Source organism: Lygodium microphyllum, chromosome 21 (genome assembly GCF_053477565.2).
Source record: "Lygodium microphyllum isolate KBCC chromosome 21, Lygodium_microphyllum_v1.1.10, whole genome shotgun sequence".
In the NCBI taxonomy this organism is placed as follows: domain Eukaryota; kingdom Viridiplantae; phylum Streptophyta; class Polypodiopsida; order Schizaeales; family Lygodiaceae; genus Lygodium; species Lygodium microphyllum.
In genome coordinates this window covers 99,298,979-99,323,988 of record NC_141155.1, presented here as the reverse complement: position 1 = coordinate 99,323,988, position 25,010 = coordinate 99,298,979, and the positions used below count along the sequence as shown (strand labels likewise).

Sequence of the window (25,010 nt, the reverse complement as noted above, 5' to 3'; positions counted from 1 at the left end):
ATCCTTTTTCTAAACAAGAAGAACTGGTAAACAAGCTAGTGAGCTGCTTGGCCTAATTAGCCTACGATTAAGTAGGTCTTCGACTTGCTTTTTAATTACTTATTGCTGAGGGTGGCTCACACAGAATGGTGCTATATTAGGAGAAAATTTGCCCAAAATAATATCAATATGGTGGTCTTCTGGGCTTTCTAGGGGAAGTTGATAAGGAAGATCTTTCAAAAAATAATTTTTATACTTTTCCAAAAGTTTAAGTTACTCTTGGTTTTCATCATTCATGTTATCTTTCATATCATTGACATAAAGTAAACAACATTGAACACAATTGTTAATTGCTCTAGAGACTTGCATATGGCTTACCATAGATATGGTGTCTCCACATACTCCAACCTGAATCTCATACTTCCTGCATCTGTTAGTGATTTCTATCTTCTTCTTTTGAGAAAAGATGGTTGAGTCTACCGTATGATTCCAAGGCATGCCAAGAATCACATCACGAGCATCAGTATTTGCCATAGAAAAGGTATCTTCATCGTTGTAGCCTTGGGTTTGAAATTTGAGCTCGCCAATATAGGATATTATGGTCTTCACTATGTCACCTTCATTAACACTTCAAGCCTAGTGAACTTCCGCCAAAGTCTCCATCTCTTCATTCTTTAATCCAAGCTCTTTAGCCAACTCCAAGGAAATAAAGCTTTCATTCGCTCCAAGGTCTATCAAGAAAGTACTTGCTTACCTTGCGACTGTCTTCAAGCTTTCAATAGTTTGCATATCTTTAGAGTATAATGTATATATGCAACCACATCACTAACAGCATTGATTATTACTAGCGACTTGGACTTATTGTCGGAAACTTTGCTTTGTCCTTTGTTCGGACATTGCTTTGCTATGTGGCCTATTTATCTACATTTAAAATGCTTCTCTTCTTATCATTCTTTTGGAATGATTTGTTGCCATTATGCTCCATTTTCCATGTTTCGACATGGTCAATGAGTTCCTTGAGACTAAAACAATGATAATGATTAAGAGCAATATGAATTTTCAAATGCAAACCTCCTTGGAACTTCCTAAGCTTTTCAAAGCTGCTGATTTTCTTGAAATGTTGAACCTTCAAAAGTAGCTTTCAAAACCTCTTTGTGTCATCATCAAGTGACTCATTTTTTCTTTGCACATCCCGTTCCATTTTTACATCTCTTTTAAAATGAATAGGAAGAAATTGGCATTGTATCATACAAACAAAGGACCACCAAGATTTTGGGATAGTATGATCGTATTCCAAACCCATCCACCACGTATGGGCTAGGTCAGGCTGTAAAACTTAATCTTTTCTTTTTTTTTTAATACTTGTCACAACCATATAAGGTTTGAGACTGATGAATAAAGTTAAGAAGCAAATCAAAATTTCAAAAACCATCACATGTATTGAATTTGATCTTCTTTTCAAGTTGAGATAATGACTTATTCTTCTTTTTAAGCATCCATCCACAACTAGATCTTGAGATTAAAGAGAATGAAATGGTTGATGGGAATGAAGATGGAGACAATGGTTAAGAATGTCACTATCTCTGTCAATAACAAGGTCTCCCACAATAAGGATATGACTCTTCACCACTTAACGAAGATACATCAGAGAAGGCACCATATGACTTTGAAGAAGAGGATGGACTTCAATGCAATCTCTTTCTTTGTCTTGAGTAGAACGGGACCTCTCACTTGTTCCACTATGCTTCTTGAAGTAGTTAGACTTCTTGATCAGCTTCTTTCATTGGTATGGCTTTGTCTTCTTGAAGCAAATGGGCTTTTTTCCTAGATTTCTTTGGGCTTGTCAACTCTTTCTAGTTTGAGAAGTTACTCATAAATATGTCGGTTCTCCTCTTTAAGGCTTTGAATGGCTTGAAGAATAGCACTCAGCTCTTCCATTGGAATTCTAAGAAAAATATGCTCAAGCACTCAGTGTAAGGGTTGGAAATAAATAAACTTATAATTGTAAGCACTATCAGTGTTGGGGTGAAAATCAAGCCATGAACGCCCCAAACAACATAGTATACTCAACAGCTATAATATCCATTTGTTTTCAAGACTTGATATTTCAAAAAATGCAAAGAACAAATACTTAAAGCTAAATATAGCAACTATTCAAAAATTTACATTCATGGAAATGTAAAAGTAATGGAGACAAGATTGAGAATTGAAGATGGGTAAACTCCCCTGAAGGAATGTATTTCTGTTGAACCCAAGTCCTTTAGGAAAAAGCTCGGTTACAATCTAGCAAAGAGAGTGAGAAAAAGTAGGTCTCACTCTCACAAGATCGTATAAAAATATACATGCACACGTGCATTACTTATGCAATAAAATCAATTGATTTCTTTACAAGATGAAAATAGAAAAAGTAAAAAGCAAGCTTTATCCATTGATGAACAATAATACATTGATTTAACTTGCTTCTTGTTCTTGAAATGAAAGAAGAGCTTGAAAAGAAAATGTTGTAATGAATTTATAGGTCTGCTTCTTGGGACCAACTTTAGGCTATCTTCAACTACTATACAAGAGATTACAACCAAGAAAACTAATGTAGAATGAGGACAAACAAGCTCTCTTTAAAGAAGAAAGAGTAGTATTGCAAAAAGAAAAAGTGTAGCCCGAGATAAGTGTCCAGCCACATGTCATTGTTGAGCTAAAAATGCATTACAAACTTATTGGCTCTTTTAAACAGCCCTAAAGCATGTAAATTTGCCAAAAGTTTCATTAAACAAGAGGGTGGCCCTAGAGAGTTTCTATGTCCCATAAGCAAAACCCTAATTTGGGAGGATCCATCTATATCTATAAATAGACAGGCTACTCACCTTTCAGCACTATCCTAGTGTGTAGGTTTCTCACTCTACCATAAAATTTTCAACCATTAGCCACCAATCATCTATTGTCCAGCCATCATCAACTTTAGCCCATCACTATCCAACCCAGGTGGATTGTTTCCAACCATCACCATACTATTCTGAAGGTTTGTACTACTGTGTTTGCTATTCCTGATGATCAAGCACCAACAGTCCACGTCATCATTGCAGTACTCTGCCCTGCGTTTGCTGCCCCGACTACCAAGGAGTATGCTGTTCTTCACTCCTACTCCGAACAGACTCCATGACAATCTTTAGCCCCTATTCAACCATTTACAGCTGCCATTCTGATCAGCCAAGTGCTAGAACTACTACGTTTTACTATTGCCTTGATCCCTTGTTGCCATCACTATTCAGGAGGTCTCCACCAGCTCCAACGCACTCCTACAAGCTGCATTTAGCTGCCTAACCCTCTCCTACATCTCCACTAGTGGATTTCAACACTTGGGATCCATATCCCGTGGACGTAACCCTCCAACATCATTCACTACTCTGCCCTTGAGCATTCTATGCCAAACTTTTAATTCTTCTTTCTTGCTTGAAAGACTTTGATTTGTGAACCCTTGCTCTTATCTCCGTGTCAAAAGCAGGCTCGCTTCAGGCTTTGGGGTCCAGCCTTATATCTTTTCAGCATACTCATCCATTCATCTACAGCATTGATTCATACACTTCAAAGTTCTCTCCTTTTTTTGTTTGTGTTTGTGTTTGTGTTTTTGTGTTTTAAGTTAGATTTGTGAGTTTGTATTTAGGATTTGCATTTATTGTGTTAGAGTCTAAGGTATTGTATTTTAGTTATGGACCATGGTGGTACATTCTGTATTTTCTCTATGCAGACCCTAGCATATCTTCACATGCTATCAAAGTCAATACTCTTTTAAAGATACTATGCTATTGTGGAGGCTTGGTTTTGTGCGAGATACACGGGCTTGATTAGTCAAGCTAGGGCTATGAATAATTGAAGATCAATACATACATTCTTGATGAGAAACACTTTAAAAACATTACTTTTTATGTAAAGAAACGTAAAAAATGCAAAAATTATTGGGCTAAAGATAAAAGATACGTAGGGGTTGCATGCAAAGCTTAAAATAGGACACTAAAAGTTATTGTAGACTAGGAAGATCATGGAATTTCAAGTACTAAGGTTGAAGATACTAGCATTATTGTAGCTAGACTTTTTTATCCACCTTGATATTATTGTGTATCACTTCTGTCATAACTTTGTTATCCATAATCCACTTGTAATCCAAGTGCTTCTAGATTTACCAACCATTCACTTCAAAGTTCTCTTCTTTCTCTATCTATGATTGTGTTTTTGCACTTCGAGTTTGAGTGGTGAGTTTCGCATTTAGGATTTGTGTTTATTGTGTTACTGTCTGAGTTCTTGTATTGTAGTCATGGTCGTACATTATGTGTTTTCTCTACACAAAACCTAGCATATCTTCACAGTCATGAGGTGTGACAAGTGGTAGGACACTTGGAAGCTTGTGTACTATCAAGAATAGAGACAGCCAAATTAAGTAAGCATATCCACAGCACAGAACTTATTAGTTTTAAAATGTCATTTATATTTTTTAGGACTAGCACTTTAGACCAATCCAAGGCTCCTAAATTTTAATTTAGGGATACTCCCAATATGAATGTTATATGAAAGCTCTTTACGAGCATATTACAAAAACAATATTGAAATCTTCATACAAGTTTTTTTGCAAAGATGTATGCATTCTACACTTTCAACCTACACATGCACATTATACAAATATCTCTTGATCATGCTATCTTGTTGATTGTAACTATTTGTTCTGGTAGATCTAGCCCGTACTTCAAGGCATTAATCCTTCCTGTATGGGAACCTAACCTTGATATGCTTGAGTTTTAGTCACAAGTACCAAATCAGATCATATAGGGGGAAGTGTGTACTATATTTTCTTCAACCCACTATGTTGGTCCACCGTACCCAGGACCACTCATCAATGGCCAGCTCTAATACACTTTTCTTTGCATCTAGTAAGTGCAAAGTAAGCAAATTTAATAAACAATTAAATATACAAAATAATAGAAAGGATACAAGTTCTTTTTTTCATGTGTTATAACACAGAGTTCCTAGCAAAATGTACAAAACCAATGCTTTTTAGGCAAGTAATGCCAAGAGAGTCTTTGTGAGTGCAGCGGTGCGGAAGCGTAGGACTGAGAGAGAGAGAAGGCAAAGAGAAAAGGGAGAGAAAGAGACAGTGTACAATGAAGATCTGCTGTATAAAGAATACTGAATACAAAGATATACACGGGCGCAGTGCGCTGGACTGCATGTCTCCACCTCGACGATGCGACCTGCTGTCCACCTCGAAGTCTGCTGCAGTCTGCACTGTCTGCTGTCTGAAATCTGTGAACAAAGACAGAAATCTGCACGGCACCGGTCTGTAATCTGCAACAAAGAATAGTGGCCAGACTGCTGAAAACGTTAGCAATAAATAGGCGAAAAATCACCTAGAACGGGGCTCAAAAATGGGGCGCAGCCTGGAATAAAATGGCTGCAGGCAGTCGGACTGCCACGTGGCAGTCCGACTGCACAGTCCGACTGTGCAGCTGGTCTGACTGCTGGACCAGCTGTGCTGCTGCCTAAAAAACAGGCTATGAACTCTAACACCCCCTCTCAGAGCCTGGACAGGGCAGAAGCCTGAGGGATCTGGAATGTTGCCGAAGTAGAGCCTGAGGAAGCGCCTTCGTAAACAAATCCGCAAGATTATCCTCCGTCTTGCAATACTCCACAGTGATGGTCTCATCCAGAAGCTTTTCTCGAATGAAGTGGTACTGAATCTCAATGTGCTTCGTCCGGGCATGAAAAACAGGGTTCCTTGCCAAGGCAATGCAACTCTCATTGTCACATCGCAGCAATGTAGGACGAGTCTGGGGGCACCCAAGCTCCTCCAACAATCTCCGAAGCCACACAACCTCGCATGTGGTGAAAGATGCAGCCCGATACTCCGCCTCAGTAGACGAAAGGGCTACCGTGGGCTGCTTCTTGCTACTCCATGAAATAACACCTGCACCCAAAGTAAAGCAGTAACCTGTTGTAGACCGCCTGTGGTCCACGTCACCGGCCCAATCCGAGTCGCTCCAACCTGCAAGTACAAGATCTGACCCATCTGTCCCTGCGGGGTAATGAATCCCCAAATCAGACGTCCCCCTCAGATACCGAAGTATCCTCTGAGCAGCCTGCCAATGCACCGTCTTAGGTTCACTCATGAACCCTGCCAACAGCCCAACAGCAAAACATAGATCAACCCTCGTGTTGAGAAGCCAAATCAAGGACCCTATCAACTGTCGATAGCGGGAAGCATCCGCCAAAGGAGAAGTTGAGTGGGAAGTGGCCTTCCAGTTCGGATCCATAGGAGTAGAGAGGGCCCGACAATCTTCCATCTCAAAAGTCACCAAGAGCTCCTGTACATATCTCTGTTGGGAGAGAAAGATCCCCCTCTGAGACTGATAAATCTCATGGCCTAAAAAGAAATGGAGTAGCCCCAAATCCGTCATCTCGAACGTCCGATGTAAAGCTGACTTTGTCTCCTGGACCTGCTGTGCATCATCACCTGTGACAATCAAATCATCAACATATAATACAAACAGCACACAACCTTCCCCGGAAGTGTGAACATACAGCTGCGGATCGGCCTTGGACCGCCGATATCCCAACTGAGTCTGGAGGAACGAATCAATCTTCTCGTTCCAAGCTCGCGGGGCCTGCTTGAGACCATACAGGGCCTTCTTCAACCTGTAGACTTTCCCATCTGAAGAACCAAAGCCAGGAGGCTGCTCAACGTAGATCTCCTCCTTCAAATCACCATTCAGGAAGGCCGACTTCACATCCAGCTGATAAACAGGCCATCTCCTATGGCCAGCCAAAGCAAGAACAGCTCTAATGGTTGCCATACGAGCTGTAGGGGCAAAGGTGTCATGACAGTCAATCCCTGGGCGTTGGGCAAAACCCTTAGCAACAAGGCGAACCTTGTGCTTATCCAAAGTACCATCACTGAGATATTTGGTCTTGAAGACCCACTTGACTCCAATCACCTTCTTCTTCGGGGGGCATGGCACAAGTGACCAAGTGCCATTCCTCTCAATAGCCTCCAACTCAGCTTCCATAGCTTTCTTCCATGGGGCGGACTGTAAAGCCTCCTTCACGGAGGTGGGCTCTCGATCCTGCATAACTCGGGACATCAAACAATAATTGGAGCAAACAAGCTCCGAAGAATGCGCCTGGTGCCTCCGTGACCGTCGCGGACCATCCTGCGGTCCCCACTTCTCAAGAACCCCCTCGATCCCTGAATCACGGAGTGTGTCATGGGCCCAGCGAGGAGGAGGCTGAACCTCCCCTCGTCGTTCTCCATCAGTAGAAGACTCTGGAATGTCCACCGGTGGTAACTCCTCAGAAGGATCCGGTGGAACAGTAGACTCTGTGTCAGAAACAGAATCATAATCAAACGGCACAGGCTCCAATGGAACTGTAGAAGGAGCCAAACTCTCCCCTGGATCTCCAAGAACGGGATGCTCCTCACCCGTTGAAGAAGCCGGAACCTCCACAAACCGCACATCACGGCTAGTATATACATCCCGCTTGACGGGATCATACAGTCGATAGCCTTGGGACTGGGAGCTGTAGCCAACAAATACCTGTTTTCGGGAAGCCGCTTCAAATTTGTCACGGTGAGCCTTGGGAATGTGAACATAGGCATCACACCCAAAGACCCGAAAGTAAGAAACATCTGGCTTCGTCCCAAAATAAGCCTCAAATGGAGTCATCCCTTCCACGGCCGAAGTAGGGGATCGATTAAGGATGTGGACTGCAGTAGCCACAGCCTCGGCCCACAGAACCTGAGGGGTCTGTCGGTGCTCCATCATGGTGCGCGCCATCTCGATCACACTGCGGTTCTTCCGTTCTAGAATACCATTTTCTTGAGGAGTATTAGTATTGGCAAACTCCTGGTGAATTCCTCTATCTGCACAAAACCGAGCAAATTCATTAGACACAAATTCACCTCCCTTGTCGGATCGCAAGGTCTTCAACTTCCGGCCTGATCGGTTCTCCTCAAAGAGAAGCCAATCCTTGAAGTGCGAGAAAGCTTCTGACTTTAGTGCCAAAAAATAGGCCCATGTCATCCTGCTGTAGTCATCCACGATCAGCATGAAGTACGAGCTCCCACGCAGGGACTCATTCCTCATAGGGCCACATAGATCCGTAGATACTAGCTCCATCGGTGAAGTAGACCGCCGCGAAGCTGTGTGGGGAATGGCATCCCGATGCTGCTTCCCCCGTATGCAAGAGACACATGGCTGCTGGCTCACCACTATATCCGGCAACCCTCGAACAAGCTGTCCACGTGACGCCTTCCGAAGATAGTCATAGTTCAGGTGACCAAACCGAGCATGCCATAATTCAGACTGTGACTCTGAGGTAAGAAGAAGAGAAGAGAGGGCAGTGGAAGACTTCAGTTTGTAAATGCGGTTCTCCTCATATCCAGATGATAGAACCTTCCTCGATTCACGATCAAGGACTCGCACAGTAGAACTGTCAAATTCCACTAAAAGACCAAGGGAGCAAATCTTATGAACTGAAAGGAGATGGTACCCCAATCCTGGTACATGCAAAACCTCTGAGATATGGGTGCCACCTCGTCCATCCGGAATAAGCTGCATCTTACCCCGACCTGCAATAGAAACTGAAGAGCTGTCTCCAATGAGAACCTGCCCACGCGAAGGTCGCAGCTGGGCAACACCATCTGATGAAGGAGTCATGTGCCGTGAGGCACCACTATCAATAATCCACTCTCGAGATTGGGAAGCCGCCATCGCAGCATCAGAAGCATTCGGTGAAGCGTCCTCAATGACAACTAAATGTAGAAATGCAGCTGATGAGGGTGCAGCCACCACTCCAGAATCCTTGGTTTCCTTCTTCTTGGTGTCCTTCGAGTCTTTGTCAGGGCAATCCTTCTTCCAATGGCCAGTCTTTCCACAAATATGGCATGTGGAGTCTTTGTCCTTGTCCTTCTCCTTGTCCTTCTTGGACTTGTTATCCCCCTTCTTCTTCTTTTGGTCCTTCCCCTTCTTCTGAGAGGCTTGACCTGTCAACGCCTCCATCTTGGAAGCATTCTGTCCCTTTAACTGTTCCTCTTGGTCCAAGACCATAGGAACCAACTCTTCCCACCGAAGAGTAGACTCTCGCCCCGAAGCAATAAGGGCAGAGTAAAATGTACCGAATCGTGGCGGCAACTGGGACAAGAGTGTAATCGCCATGTCTTCGGAGGAAATTGGCTTCCCCGCATTCTGAACCTGCATCTGTAGCTGCCTTAGCTTGTTAATGTGTTCCCTTAGCGAAGGAGACTTATTGACGGACAAGGTCCACATCTGTACCTCCAAAGAAACCCTCTTCATCAGGGTCATCCGATTGTACATTTGATCAAGCTCCAGCCATATCTCACGAGCCACCGTCAAGTGCTCGATGTGAGCGATCACGGCTGTAGTGCATGATAGAAAGAGAAAGGATCGAATCCTGGCATTCAGTTTGTCCCAATGAGACTGGGCCCTGGCCAACTCCGCACGAGCATCGGAAGAGAGTTTGGACTCATCTCTTACCGAAGGCCGGTCAATATCTTCCTGTACCAACTCCGCCAAATCATAGGACTCCAGAATGGCCAACATCATAACGCGCCAAATGCGGTAGTTGTCTCCGTCGAGCTTCTGATCTGTAGGAAGAGCCGGTAGGACAGGCACCTTCCGGTCCATAATCGCCTGGAACTCCAAGTCCATCTCTGTAGACATCTTCACCTGCAATGCCTTCTCAAAAACAAAAAGCAGCCCCCTCTGACTGGGTAAACTCAGCCTGCTAAGGCTCTTCCACGTCACGGAGCTTCTTCACCCGCCGGAGGCAATGAAAAAGCAAAACCTGCACTTTTAGGTTGAAAACTCAAACTTTCTCCGCGTAAAACAGCAGTAAACAGTAGCAAATCCACCACCTGTACTCCTTTCCTGAACGCCCACACTCGTTTCAGCCTTGTTTCAAGGCGCAGCCCTCCTGTCTGCCCTTAAACGCAAAAAACGCAAATTTTTGTCGCGATGGAAACTCCTCTCCCTTTTCTCTCTGCGTTCTCTCTCTCTCAGTCCTACGCTTCCGCACCACTGCACTCTGACATGGTATCAGAGCAGTGTTTGAGGGCTGACTTGCAGGTTGGAGCGACTCGGATTGGGCCGGTGATGTGGACCACAAGCGGTCTACAACAGGTTACTGCTTTACTTTGGGTGCAGGTGTTATTTCATGGAGTAGCAAGAAGCAGCCCACGGTAGCCCTTTCGTCTACTGAGGCGGAGTATCGGGCCGCATCTTCCACCACATGCGAGGTTGTGTGGCTTCGGAGATTATTGGAGAAGCTTGGGTGCCCCCAGACTCGTCCTACATTGCTGCGATGTGACAATGAGAGTTGCATTGCCTTGGCAAGGAACCCTGTTTTTCATGCCCGGATGAAGCACATTGAGATTCAGTACCACTTCATTCGAGAAAAGCTTCTGGATGAGACCATCACTGTGGAGTATTGCAAGACGGAGGATAATCTTGCGGATTTTTGTTTACGAAGGCGCTTCCTCAGGCTCTACTTCGGCAACATTCCAGATCCCTCAGGCTTCTGCCCTGTCCAGGCTCTGAGAGGGGGTGTTAGAGTTCATAGCCTGTTTTTTTAGGCAGCAGCACAGCTGGTCCAGCAGTCGGACCAGCTGCACAGTCGGACTGTGCAGTCGGACTGCCACGTGGCAGTCCGACTGCCTGCAGCCATTTTATTCCAGGCTGCGCCTCATTTTTGAGCCCCGTTGTAGGTGATTTTTCGCCTATTTATTGCTGACGTTTTCAGCAGTCTGGCCACTATCCTCTGTCGCAGATTACAGACCGGTGCCGTGCAGATTTCTGTCTCTGTTCACAGATTTCAGACAGCAGACAGTGCAGACTGCAGCAGACTTCAAGGTGGACAGCAGGTTGCATCGTCGAGGTGGAGACACGCAGTCCAGCGCACTGCGCCCGTGTATATCTTTGTATTGTCAGAGTGCAGCGGTGCGGAAGCGTAGGACTGAGAGAGAGAGAACGCAGAGAGAAAAGGGAGAGAAAGAGACAGTGTACAATGAAGATCTGCTGTATAAAGAATACTGAATACAAAGATATACACGGGCGCAGTGCGCTGGACTGCATGTCTCCACCTCGACGATGCGACCTGCTGTCCACCTCGAAGTCTGCTGCAGTCTGCACTGTCTGCTGTCTGAAATCTGTGAACAAAGACAGAAATCTGCACGGCACCGGTCTGTAATCTGCAACAGAGAATAGTGGCCAGACTGCTGAAAACGTTAGCAATAAATAGGCGAAAAATCACCTAGAACGGGGCTCAAAAATGGGGCGCAGCCTGGAATAAAATGGCTGCAGGCAGTCGGACTGCCACGTGGCAGTCCGACTGCACAGTCCGACTGTGCAGCTGGTCCGACTGCTGGACCAGCTGTGCTGCTGCCTAAAAAACAGGCTATGAACTCTAACACCCCCTCTCAGAGCCTGGACAGGGCAGAAGCCTGAGGGATCTGGAATGTTGCCGAAGTAGAGCCTGAGGAAGCGCCTTCATAAACAAATCTGCAAGATTATCTTCCGTCTTGCAATACTCCACAGTGATGGTCTCATCCAGAAGCTTTTCTCGAATGAAGTGGTACTGAATCTCAATGTGCTTCGTCCGGGCATGAAAAACAGGGTTCCTTGCCAAGGCAATGCAACTCTCATTGTCACATCGCAGCAATGTAGGACGAGTCTGGGGGCACCCAAGCTCCTCCAACAATCTCCGAAGCCACACAACCTCGCATGTGGTGGAAGATGCAGCCTGATACTCCGCCCCAGTAGACGAAAGGGCTACCGTGGGCTGCTTCTTGCTACTCCATGAAACAACACCTGCACCCAAAGTAAAGCAGTAACCTGTTGTAGACCGCCTGTGGTCCACGTCACCGGCCCAATCCGAGTCGCTCCAACCTGCAAGTACAAGATCTGACCCATCTGTCCCTGCGGGGTAATGAATCCCCAAATCAGACGTCCCCCTCAGATACCGAAGTATCCTCTGAGCAGCCTGCCAATGCACCGTCTTAGGTTCACTCATGAACCCTGCCAACAGCCCAACAGCAAAACATAGATCAACCCTCGTGTTGAGAAGCCAAATCAAGGACCCTATCAACTGTCGATAGCGGGAAGCATCCGCCAAAGGAGAAGTTGAGTGGGAAGTGGCCTTCCAGTTCGGATCCATAGGAGTAGAGAGGGCCCGACAATCTTCCATCTCAAAAGTCACCAAGAGCTCCTGTACATATCTCTGTTGGGAGAGAAAGATCCCCCTCTGAGACTGATAAATCTCATGGCCTAAAAAGAAATGGAGTAGCCCCAAATCCGTCATCTCGAACGTCCGATGTAAAGCTAACTTTGTCTCCTCGACCTGCTGTGCATCATCACCTGTGACAATCAAATCATCAACATATAATACAAACAGCACACAACCTTCCCCGGAAGTGTGAACATACAGCTGCGGATCGGCCTTGGACCGCCGATATCCCAACTGAGTCTGGAGGAACGAATCAATCTTCTCGTTCCAAGCTCGCGGAGCCTGCTTGAGACCATACAGGGCCTTCTTCAACCTGTAGACTTTCCCATCTGAAGAACCAAAGCCAGGAGGCTGCTCAACGTAGATCTCCTCCTTCAAATCACCATTCAGGAAGGCCGACTTCACATCCAGCTGATAAACAGGCCATCTGCTATGGCCAGCCAAAGCAAGAACAGCTCTAATGGTTGCCATACGAGCTGTAGGGGCAAAGGTGTCATGACAGTCAATCCCTGGGCGTTGGGCAAAACCCTTAGCAACAAGGCGAGCCTTGTGCTTATCCAAAGTACCATCACTGAGATATTTGGTCTTGAAGACCCACTTGACTCCAATCACCTTCTTCTTCGGGGGGCGTGGCACAAGTGACCAAGTGCCATTCCTCTCAATAGCCTCCAACTCAGCTTCCATAGCTTTCTTCCATGGGGCGGACTGTAAAGCCTCCTTCACGGAGGTGGGCTCTCGATCCTGCATAACTCGGGACATCAAACAATAATTGGAGCAAACAAGCTCCGAAGAATGCGCCTGGTGCCTCCGTGACCGCCGCGGACCATCCTGCGGTCCCCACTCCTCAGGAACCCCCTCGATCCCTGAATCACGGAGTGTGTCACGGGCCCAGCGAGGAGGAGGCCGAACCTCCCCTCGTCGTTCTCCATCAGTAGAAGACTCTGGAATGTCCACCGGTGGTAACTCCTCAGAAGGATCCGGTGGAACAGTAGACTCTGTGTCAGAAACAGAATCATAATCAAACGGCACAGGCTCCAATGGAACTGTAGAAGGAGCCAAACTCTCCCCTGGATCTCCAAGAACGGGATGCTCCTCACCCGTTGAAGAAGCCGGAACCTCCACAAACCGCACATCACGGCTAGTATATACATCCCGCTTGACGGGATCATACAGTCGATAGCCTTGGGACTGGGAGCTGTAGCCAACAAATACCTGTTTTCAGGAAGCCGCTTCAAATTTGTCACGGTGAGCCTTGGGAATGTGAATATAGGCATCACACCCAAAGACCCGAAAGTAAGAAACATCTGGCTTCGTCCCAAAATAAGCCTCAAATGGAGTCATCCCTTCCACGGCCGAAGTAGGGGATCGATTAAGGATGTGGACTGCAGTAGCCACAGCCTCGGCCCACAGAACCTGAGGGGTCTGTCGGTGCTCCATCATGGTGCGCGCCATCTCGATCACACTGCGGTTCTTCCGTTCTAGAATACCATTTTCTTGAGGAGTATTAGTATTGGCAAACTCCTGGTGAATTCCTCTATCTGCACAAAACCGAGCAAATTCATTAGACACAAATTCACCTCCCTTGTCGGATCGCAAGGTCTTCAACTTCCGGCTTGATCGGTTCTCCTCAAAGAGAAGCCAATCCTTGAAGTGCGAGAAAGCTTCTGACTTTAGTGCCAAAAAATAGGCCCATGTCGTCCTGCTGTAGTCATCCACGATCAGCATGAAGTACGAGCTCCCACGCAGGGACTCATTCCTCATAGGGCCACATAGATCCATAGATACTAGCTCCATCGGTGAAGTAGACCGCCGCGAAGCTGTGTGGGGAATGGCATCCCGATGCTGCTTCCCCCGTATGCAGGAGACACATGGCTGCTGGCTCACCACTATATCCGGCAACCCTCGAACAAGCTGTCCACATGACGCCTTCCGAAGATAGTCATAGTTCAGGTGACCAAACCGAGCATGCCATAATTCAGACTGTGACTCTGAGGTAAGAAGAAGAGAAGAGAGGGCAGTGGAAGACTTTTGTAAATGCCGTTCTCCTCATATCCAGATAATAGAACCTTCCTCGATTCACGATCAAGGACTCGCACAGTAGAACTGTCAAATTCCACTAAAAGACCAAGGGAGCAAATCTTATGAACTGAAAGGAGATGGTACCCCAATCCTGGTACATGCAAAACCTCTGAGATATGGGTGCCACCTCGTCCATCCGGAATAAGCTGCATCTTACCCCGACCTGCAATAGAAACTGAAGAGCTGTCTCCAATGAGAACCTGCCCACGCGAAGGTCGCAGCTGGGCAACACCATCTGATGAAGGAGTCATGTGCCGTGAGGCACCACTATCAATAATCCACTCTCGAGATTGGGAAGCCGCCATCGCAGCATCAGAAGCATTCGGTGAAGCGTCCTCAATGACAACTAAATGTAGAAATGCAGCTGATGAGGGTGCAGCCACCACTCCAGAATCCTTGGTTTCCTTCTTCTTGGTGTCCTTCGAGTCTTTGTCAGGGCAATCCTTCTTCCAATGGCCAGTCTTTCCACAAATATGGCATGTGGAGTCTTTGCCCTTGTCCTTCTCCTTGTCCTTCTTGGACTTGTTATCCCCCTTCTTCTTCTTTTGATCCTTCCCCTTCTTCTGAGAGGCTTGACCTGTCAACGCCTCCGTCTTGGAAGCATTCTGTCCCTTTAACTGTTCCTCTTGGTCCAAGACCATAGGAACCAACTCTTCCCACCGAAGAGTAGACTCTCGCCCCGAAGCAATAAGGGCAGAGTAAAATGTACCGAATCGTAGCGGCAACTGGGACAAGAGTGTAATCGCCATGTCTTCGGAGGAAATTGGCTTCCCCGCATTCTGAACCTGCATCTGTAGCTGCCTTAGCTTGTTAATGTGTTCCCTTAGAGAAGGAGACTTATTGACGGACAAGATCCGCATCTGTACCTCCAAAGAAACCCTCTTCATCAGGGTCATCCGATTGTACATTTGATCAAGCTCCAGCCATATCTCACGAGCCATCGTCAAGTGCTCGATGTGAGCGATCACGGCTGTAGTGCATGATAGAAAGAGAAAGGATCGAATCCTGGCATTCAGTTTGTCCCAATGAGACTGGGCCCTGGCCAACTCCGCACGAGCATCGGAAGAGAGTTTGGACTCATCTCTTACCGAAGGCCGGTCAATATCTTCCTGTACCAACTCCGCCAAATCATAGGACTCCAGAATGGCCAACATCATAACGCGCCAAATACGGTAGTTGTCGCCGTCGAGCTTCTGATCTGTAGGAAGAGCCGGTAGGACAGGCACCTTCCGGTCCATAATCGCCTGGAACTCCAAGTCCATCTCTGTAGACATCTTCACCTGCAATGCCTTCTCAAACGCAAAAGCAGCCCCCTCTGACTGGGTAAACTCAGCCTGCTAAGGCTCTTCTGCGTCCCGAAGCTTCTTCACCCACCGGAGGCGATGAAAAAGCAAAACCTGCACTTTTAGGTTGAAAACTCAAACTTTCTCCGTGTAAAACAGCAGTAAACAGCAGCAAATCCACCACCTGTACTCATTTCCTGTGCGCCCACACTCGTTTCAGCCTTGTTTCAAGGCGCAGCCCTCCTGTCTGCCCTTAAACGCAAAAAACGCAAATTTGTGTCGCGATGGAAACTCCTCTTCAGGTTGATTCTGCGCTCAGTCAGCCCTCAAACACTGCTCTGATACCATGTCAGAGTGCAGCGGTGCGGAAGCGTAGGACTGAGAGAGAGAGAACGCAGAGAGAAAAGGGAGAGAAAGAGACAGTGTACAATGAAGATCTGCTGTATAAAGAATGCTGAATACAAAGATATACACGGGCGCAGTGCGCTGGACTGCGTGTCTCCACCTCGACGATGCGACCTGCTGTCCACCTCGAAGTCTGCTGCAGTCTGCACTGTCTGCTGTCTGAAATCTGTGAACAGAGACAAAAATCTGCACGGCACCGGTCTGTAATCTGCGACAGAGAATAGTGGCCAAACTGCTGAAAACGTCAGCAATAAATAGGCGAAAAATCACCTAGAACGGGGCTCAAAAATGGGGCGCAGCCTGGAATAAAATGGCTGCAGGCAGTCGGACTGCCACGTGGCAGTCCGACTGCACAGTCCGACTGTGCAGCTGGTCCGACTGCTGGACCAGCTGTGCTACTGCCTAAAAAACAGGCTATGAACTCTAACAGTTTGGACTTTACCCACTTTCTTTTTTGTTCAAAGAAGGAGACTAAGCATTGGCATTGGAATGTAATCCATGTTCAAGATCAATCAAGGAGGGTTGGACCAAGTCTAAATGTGAGATCAATTCCTTTCCACTCCCAAAGCCCTTCAAGGAAGGATATGGATCTGTCAGAAGTGGTGGAGCAATGGAAGCGTAAACATAAGCTATAATAAACTGCTAAAACACAAGACAAAGTGAAAGGAAAAGAAAGAACACAATACAGATGGGAACTCAAATGAATGTTTGGGAAATGGAATCCATATATCAGACACGAGACTGTCGCATACAACAGTGAGTCACTGGCTGCATGGGCACTAGTACCGGCTCCTCTCTCCACGGGACCTCCAAGTGGTGAGCTAACCAACTGAGGAGGAGGAAATAATGCCATTAAAAATGTCAGGTCGGCTAGTAATAAATGCCCAATATGACCATAAAATGACACAATAAAAAATGCCTAAATAACCTAAATAATGTGCCCAAGCCTTTGCAGCTCAAACTCACACATGAGCTGACATATCTTCTAACAGGCTCATCAACATAAGAAGGGGGTTTATGTGTTTGAGCAACCGAGAAGAGTGGTACAATGTGTAGGAGAGAGATTCCCCACACAACAAGACCAAAGGACAAAGGGTGACGCACTTGCAGATATATAGGACGTATACAGGGTGTGGATGGCATTCTTGACAATAAAGCACCATGGTGCAAAGTGATACACCTTTAAGTGTCTAACAATTGCCTAAAACCTAAATGTGCATCAAAGACAACATCAGCTAAGACAAGATAACCTATAGCAAGTCTAAAATAGAGATCTAGATTAAATATAAAGGAATCTAATGTGAAGTCAAAGTAGGATAAAGGACAAAAAGTGCGAAGATAAATGGGAAGCATCAAACTTATACTCAAATGAAACAGAGGATGAAGGATTATATTGTGGAATGTCTCTAATCATAGAGTTTTATTTTAGTCCATGCGAGTGGAGTCTTTCCTAAACTGAGAGATGATTAGTCTCATCACCAAAGTGCTCCAAGTAAGATACACCTTGTGAAGGAATATGAGACAAGAAGAGCTAGGGCTTGGTAAATGATCCCAAAAAAAACTTTAGTAAATGGAGCGTTGTCCTCCAAATCAAGATCATAATGCCTCAACAAAGCCTCCATTGTAGGATAGCCTAAGAAAATATCAAAGGATCCAAAGATGGAGTGGTCTAAGGCATCGTGAACCAACACATGACATATAGTGTAATAATCCAAAAAAAACAGTTAGTAGATGGAGTGTTGTCCTTCAAGTCAAGATCATAATGCCTCAACAGAGCCTCCATTGCATAAGAAGCTTGAAAAAACATCAAAGGTTCCAAATATGGAGTGATCTGAGCCATCGTGAACTAGCACATGGCATATAGTGTAATCAAGAACAAACCAAGCAATCCACGATAGCCTCACGTAATTCTTTAAAAGTGCACCCGTGCTAACACCATATAAAGATATGCAAGGGTTTGCAAAAGAAAACACGCAGTGTATGACTACAATTGAAACACAAACAACTCAAATACAAACACAAAAATGCAAAACGCAAATAATAAAGAAGAAGAAAAACTTTGAACTGAATGAATGAACGTTGTAAACGAAGAAAAGAGTGTATAAGATGCTCAAGATGGGAGCTGGCCAACAGCTGATGACTCTCATGGGAGCAAGCTAATGGAGATGTAAATCTATGTCATCCACTAGAGATGGATCCCAAGTGCTCTAACCACCAATGGGAGTAGAGATTGATGATAAAAAGTGTTGAAAATGCAAAAAACAACCTACTATAGATAATGATTGCATTAGCAAGTTGGGACAAAATGCAGCCTATAGAAGTCACCAAGCCAAAAGGTAATAGCTAGAGATAACCACAGCAACAAATTGAATGAGACTCTTGATGGATGAAGACTGGGAAGAACTAGAATAGCCTGCAAAACAAGGGGTAAAGAGAGTGGTTGGGCAACCTCCTATTTATAGATGTGGATCCTCCCAAAGTTTAGGTGTTTGCTTATGGGACACAAAATTGTCGGTCAATTTTGAGTTTTAGGGCTGTTTTAATGAGCTAATGAAGATTTAATGTGTAATTCATATTTTTTGGCTTAACAATGGGGGCAACCACCTATCACCTGCATCTCCAAGAATGGGCTGCTCCTCACCCACCTTTGAGGCTAGAGTCTTCACAAAGCAAACGTCTCTACTGGTATAAATATCCTAAGTCTCTAGATCACACAAAATGATAACCCACTACCTCACTGTCAGAGCCCATGAAATAGGTATTAAGAGGCTTTGGATCCATCTTCCCTTGTTCCTTCAAAATGTGGACATACACATCACACCCAAAGTTATTGAAATAAGGAACATCAGGTTTAGTACCAAAATACACCTGAAAAGGTGTCATGCTCAGTCCTCAGAATTATTGACATCAAGAATCTATTAAGGATATGAATAACCATCACTTTGGCCTCTGCCCAAAGAGCTTAGGGCACCTTCTGACGCTGCTAATCACTCCCCCCAGACTACTAAAGCTGTGTTTTCTTCATCTCTGCTACATGGCATCCTCCGACATTTGAGCTTTGTGGTGTGCTGCTTTGGGTTCTTTTGGAGGCCGTCTCCCATTGACTCCCTACACTCAGTCCACTTCTTGAGAGACAATGGTTTGAGTTTCTCTCTGCTGTCTCGACATACATTGTATCATTCAGTTCATTGAATCATTCCTTCTCCCTATGTTTTGTGTTTTTGAGTCTCTCTGAGTTTAACCATTAGTCGTGTTTGTACATGTGTTTTCTCCACAAACCCTAGAGTGTTCTCATCGCAGCATGTACAATAGTGCACTCCCAACAGCTAGATCACGAGGGCAGACTGATAGATATCTCCAGAGCAGTAACCAGGTGAGTGTGCAGACTTGTATCTCTGTAGTCCCTGAAAACCAGCAAAATGCAGCTACCTCCAATCTCTTGATAGCTACCATGCACGTCAACAAGCAATGGGAACCTGAACACCAATTTCCTGACCCACAACAATGTCTTTCACACAAAGAGGTCAGAACAGGTCACATATAGTCCAAGAGGGTTACAGCAGCCACCACTAGTGGCGAGAAGAAAGGGTGCAGATGTTGCATCTGAGCAGCAGCACTGCAAAGAGCAATGCCTCCACTTCTTGGAACCATTGCTTCTTTCATTCAAAACTTTGACAGAATTGCTAATGTTGCTACCCTTCTCCCTCACAAGCACACAAACAAATATCACTCAGTTCAAACAAAATTGAACAAAATTGAACAAAAATCAATCTCTCTCTCTCTCTCTCTCTCTCTCTCTCTCTCTCTCTCTCCAAGACACCAAGGCCCTTCACAAAGGCAGCTCACAAACTTCTTTGCAAAAGAGACTCAGAAGACTTCAATACAGTTACAGCCACAGCCCACACGAGAGCCTCTCTCACCGCCATAGTCCACACACAGACAAGGAGTACCGATTGATCGAGCCATTCAACTTAGTCGATCCAAACGTCCTAGGCCTCGACACAGACACCAACAACACCTTCATAGGCGGATACAGGGGATTATTGCTTGGGCTAGAGCTAGGCCCTCCATACCCACATGAGATTGTACCATTTTGGAGCTCATTGTTACTAAATAGAGCTCTATGTTTTACACATAGCCATAGTTAGTTTCCTTTCTTATTTTGCTTGTGCTACATATTTTGGCCAATCAATTGTACCATCATACACATGATTGTAACTCATGGTCTCATAGGTCATTTTGGCCTTTTGTAGACATTAATATATCATTTCATTTCATTTCTCTCATGTGCATGTGCATGCACACACAACAATAGCTATTCTCACACACAAGCCACCTTAAAATACACACATACAATCATAGTGCCCAGTGCACACACGCACACCCACATCCAAGCTCCTAATATTATTATTATGATAATGCTACTTCTAATTTGCAATAATTCATTTTAGTAATCCGATTGAGAAACATAGATTCTATCATACTTTAGAACCTTGTGATGACACGTCCTTTCCCATTTCCTCCCTCTCAAGAATTGCCGTTTCCATTTCTGTTTCTGTTTCCATTTCCCACTTTTCCATAACTATGGCACATCCTTGTTACTCATTTGTTTCAACGTTTCTTTGGGTTGTTTGACCACCTATTCTCTTTCGGAGCTGTCCTTGTCTATCACCCACTTTGTGTCCAAATATGGTTCCTCCAGTTTATCTTCAGCTCATCTATGGCACTCTTTGCCTTCACTTGTTGCTACCATGGCATTTCATTGTTTGAACATTGAACATGCAATGTTGAAAGGCAGAAGCATATGTTGCTCCAATGCAGCATGTGAGCATAGACTATCCAAATGTTGTAAAACAAGTATAAGAACAGAGTAATGTCCGAGGGTATATTGAAAGCTGTCTTGTCAAACCTTCACTATTTTTTTTTCGATTAAGATTGGTTGCACACTGCTGTCCCATTATAATCTTGTGAAATCTAACGAGTATCGGCAAGTGTAAGGAATCAGTGCAGTTGACAAGGTAGTGGGAGAACACACCAGACAGGTCACAGACATATGCTGAGACGATGGAAATTGACTGCACACGGCGTCGAGGCCATCTCGAGAACTGCAGCACATGATTAACGGCAGCCCCTGTTTCCTCCCCAAAATCTTCATTAGCTCTAAAAGGGTTCCCTACATGAAGTAAATCAGATATTAACCTATAAGATAGCACCGTCAACAGGCTATATGCTGATCGCGACATTGTTGGGAATAACAATCGACTGTAGTCATTCACAAGAGAGTGAAGCTCGAGAGAGACCATCTTGAATTGGTGGCGATCGACAGCAACATAATACTGTTGCAAAGCTTCCATGTCCTGCAGGTTCGAGCGTGGCTATGTATGTCAAATCCACTACTCTTATATTACCAGAAGGTTTTGCGGGGGGCCACGTGGCACATGCGGAGACCCTCCCGCACGTGACCCCTGGGCGGTCCTGCCCGCACGCACGCGCGCCCACCGAATCCCGGTGAGAAGCACGAATTGTGTATCTGCTCGCTTCCAAAGAAAAAAGTTAGTTAGCATAAACATCTAATTCTAATGCTCACATGCCCAATAGTGACAAATATTATCCAACTCACGGCTGAAAAAATGTTACTTGCACATTGTGATGCCATAGTTTGGAAGAGGTAATGTGTGGCTAGTCAATCGAGAGTATGTCTTTATACATGTCGCACAAATAAAGTCTCATGCGACTATAATCTAATTATGGTGTCGTTCAACTACTTCTAAGAAATATGTTCACTTGTAACATCCACTTGTTTGTAGCAAAACTATGGCATATACATTTCTATCCTCTCATCTCTTCTAAAGAAACATGCATTGTCACCACTTTAATAACTTTGAATTAAACATTGTATTTGATAATCATATTCCGCATATACACCTAATTCTTGAATTAATGATTCAAAGTTATTGATCCCTAAATTAAGGATTACAATATAGTCAAATGCTTATGTGTATGAGCTATGCATCGTTAAGGTTTTACAATAACATGTACAACTACCTGCCCAAACTTGAAAATGAGTTTCATAAACTTCAAGACATTTTTTTCATATTTAATAAGCTCCATATTGAGTTTTGAACTTGAAGATGTATTGTGTTTGATAGGCTTGTGATCCTTGCAAAGTTATGCCTTGCTCACTTTGCATGCTACTCCCCTTTTTGTCACAAATACCAAAAGAGACCAAGTTGCACTCAATGTACATATGGAAGAGTACTTGTAAGATAACTACCTTGTGACATTTGGAAGTGTACTTGTAAGATAACTACCTTGTGTATATACAAAAACTAGATACAACATCCCTCTTTATTTTGCACATAAATCTATGACCTAAAAGGCATAAAGTATAGCTCTAATTCTTGCTCTTCTTGGAGGCAAATTAGTTATTCTCTTGAAAATCAATTGTTAACTTGCAAACTATGTTTAGTAACTCTAAAAAGACGAATTAGATTACAATCAAATTCTCTTACTAAATTGTGTTTAGCAACTATAAAGACAAATTAGGCTATGATTCAATTAAAGTTGGATCATTGCAATATAGAAGAGCCTCAAAGGGAGTGAATATCAATCGTTGGCACCTCTATCTACTATATTTATATATTTTAAATATCTATTGAGATATATTAGTCCTAAAAAGACCCTAAACCCATCCTTCACAACAAAATACAATGAGTTGTACTTTAACTAACTTTGGACTCTATTTTGATAGCCTTAACTTTAGAATTAGTAATGTAGAATGGGGAAATAATTTATAACAATTTTCACTAGCCATAATTCTCTAGTTATACTCTTGAACTTATTCTTAAGTCATGTGTCTCCAAATAAAAAATTAACTTGGTCAAATTTCCAAGTTAAAACTTTGTAGAGACTTAACTTCCCAACATTGTGACTTTCAATCAAATTTAAATTTGAATCTACCAATATCTACTTTGTTTTAAAAAGTACTTAATTAAATATATTTTGTAGAGCACGTAAAGATATGCAAGTTACATTTTATGCATATTTTCTTAATCCTTGGTGACTCTTGAGATATTTTAATCCTAAGATGCTAAGCGAGGAACATGTTTCTTTAATAATAAAATATTATGTCAATCCATTTTTACAAATCCAAATTGGTGCACTTATTATGCTTAGAAGTAGCTATTCTTTAATAATATCTATATTACATTATTATTTGAGCTATAGGTTTGGGAGATGTCGAAGCACCAAGGAACTCCTAAGCCTAACTCCCAAACCAAACCAAAGTGTAGGAGTCTCACATAGAAATCGCAACTTCTCCATAAACCTCAAATGCATGGCTTGTGTGTTATCATCAAGGAGTCCCTTGTACTCGGTCTCAAATAAAGATGTGGCAATTGGTTTTTGCTTCCAGATAGACCATGGAATGGGAGCTGAACTAAAAGAGAACATATAGTAACCATTAGAGTGCATGTGCCATTAATTGCTCACATGATTCGGGGTAGAGAGAAACGTAAGTGGTTAATCACTCAATGACTCCCACGATTGGGGACACAAAGAGATCTCTTTTCACCACGTCGTCCTCTCACTCTCACTTTCACGGGCATCGAGTAGGAGCAGGCAGTAAGAGAGCAAAGCAGGCAGCAGTCAGGAGAGCAGAGCAGCAAGCACGAGCAGGTTAGTCCTCTCTCTCTCTCTCTCTCGTGCACACATGCGCACACACTCTCTCTCCAGTTGATACGGTCTCCAGTCGGTCCTACTGCCATGCTAGCATGGTCTCCAGTCGGCAACGCCACATAGCGCCATGCAGTTGGGTGCACCATGCAGTCCAACAACGCCACGCAGTTTGTAGCAACTAGTAACAGTGTGATGTGCAACATGTGGCCAGGGGACAGGTGGAGCGCAACATGTGGCAGTCGATGGTCAGGGAACAGGCGGCGCACAACGTGCGACAGCTGGCGTTAGGGGATAGGCGGCATGAAGTCAACGCGAAGTGGGAGGGGATAGGCGGCACGATCAAGGGACATGTGACACGCAATGTGTGGCAACACGGTGAAGTTGAAAGGCGGCATGGCGCGCAATGTGTGGTAACAGTCAACAACAGCGTTGTGTGACTGTCCCGTGGAGAGAGAGAGAGACATTGTTCCCGCAGAGAGAGAGAGTGTGTGTGTGTGTTTGGACTGTCCCGCGGGGAGAGAGAGATAGAGTGTGTGTGTATGTGTGTGCGTTGGGACTGTCCCGTGGGGAGAGAGAGATAGTGTGTGTGTATGTGTGTGTGTGTGTGTGTGTTAGGAGCCCTCTTGCAGAGGGAGAGAGAGAGAGATAGAGAGAGAGGGAGAGAGAGAGAGACCATGTTCTCGCGGTGAGAGAGAGAGAGAGAGTGTGTGTGTGTGTTAGGAACTGTCCCGAGGGGGAGAGAGAGAGTGTGTGTGTGCGTGTAGGTTAGTTGTTAGTAGTTTAGTTAGTTAGTGGTTAGGTAGGTTAGGTTAGTTTAGTTTAGTTGTTAGTATAGTTAGTTGTTTTTTTTGAGAGAGAGAGAGAGAGAGAGAGAGAGAGAGAGAGAGAGAGAGGGAGTAGGTTAGTTGTTAGTAGCTTAGTTAGTTAGTAGTTAGGTAGGTTAGTTTAGTTGAGAGAGAGAGAGAGTAGGTTAGTTTAAATTTTAATTGATTGTTGGTTAGTTAATTTTTAATAGTTGGTTAGTTAATTGTTTAATTTTTAATTTTTTAATTAGTTAGTTGTTAGTAGCTTAGTAACTTAGTAGGTTAGTTGTTAGGTAGGTTAGGTTAGTTAAGTTAGTTGTAAGTAGTTAGAGAGAGAGAGAGAGAGAGAGAGAGAGAGAAGGTTAGTTGTTAGTAGCTTAGTTAGTTAGTGGTTATGTTAATTTAGTTATTTTGGGGTTAGCTTAAATTGTTAGTAGTTAGGTAGGTTAGTTTAGTTGTGAGAGAGAGAGAGAGAGAGAGAGAGAGAGAGAATATTAACGTC

General features: G+C 44.4%; 1 protein-coding gene across 3 annotated transcripts in view; it reads right to left on the bottom strand.

The window, feature by feature from the left end:
• The window catches only part of LOC148018348 (initiation factor 4A-like protein), a 151,931-nt gene extending 130,372 nt beyond the window's left edge, over positions 1-21,559 (bottom strand). For all 3 annotated transcript variants that reach the window (XM_087662256.1, XM_087662257.1, XM_087662258.1), the window contains exons 1-2: positions 21,329-21,559; positions 21,064-21,201 (exon numbers count right to left, since the gene is read on the bottom strand). In XM_087662256.1, coding sequence (XP_087518382.1) covers positions 21,064-21,201; positions 21,329-21,382 — 192 coding nt within the window. In that variant the 5' untranslated portion in view covers positions 21,383-21,559. The remainder of the gene's footprint in view (positions 1-21,063; positions 21,202-21,328) is intronic.
• Between the last annotated feature and the right edge of the window lie 3,451 nt (positions 21,560-25,010).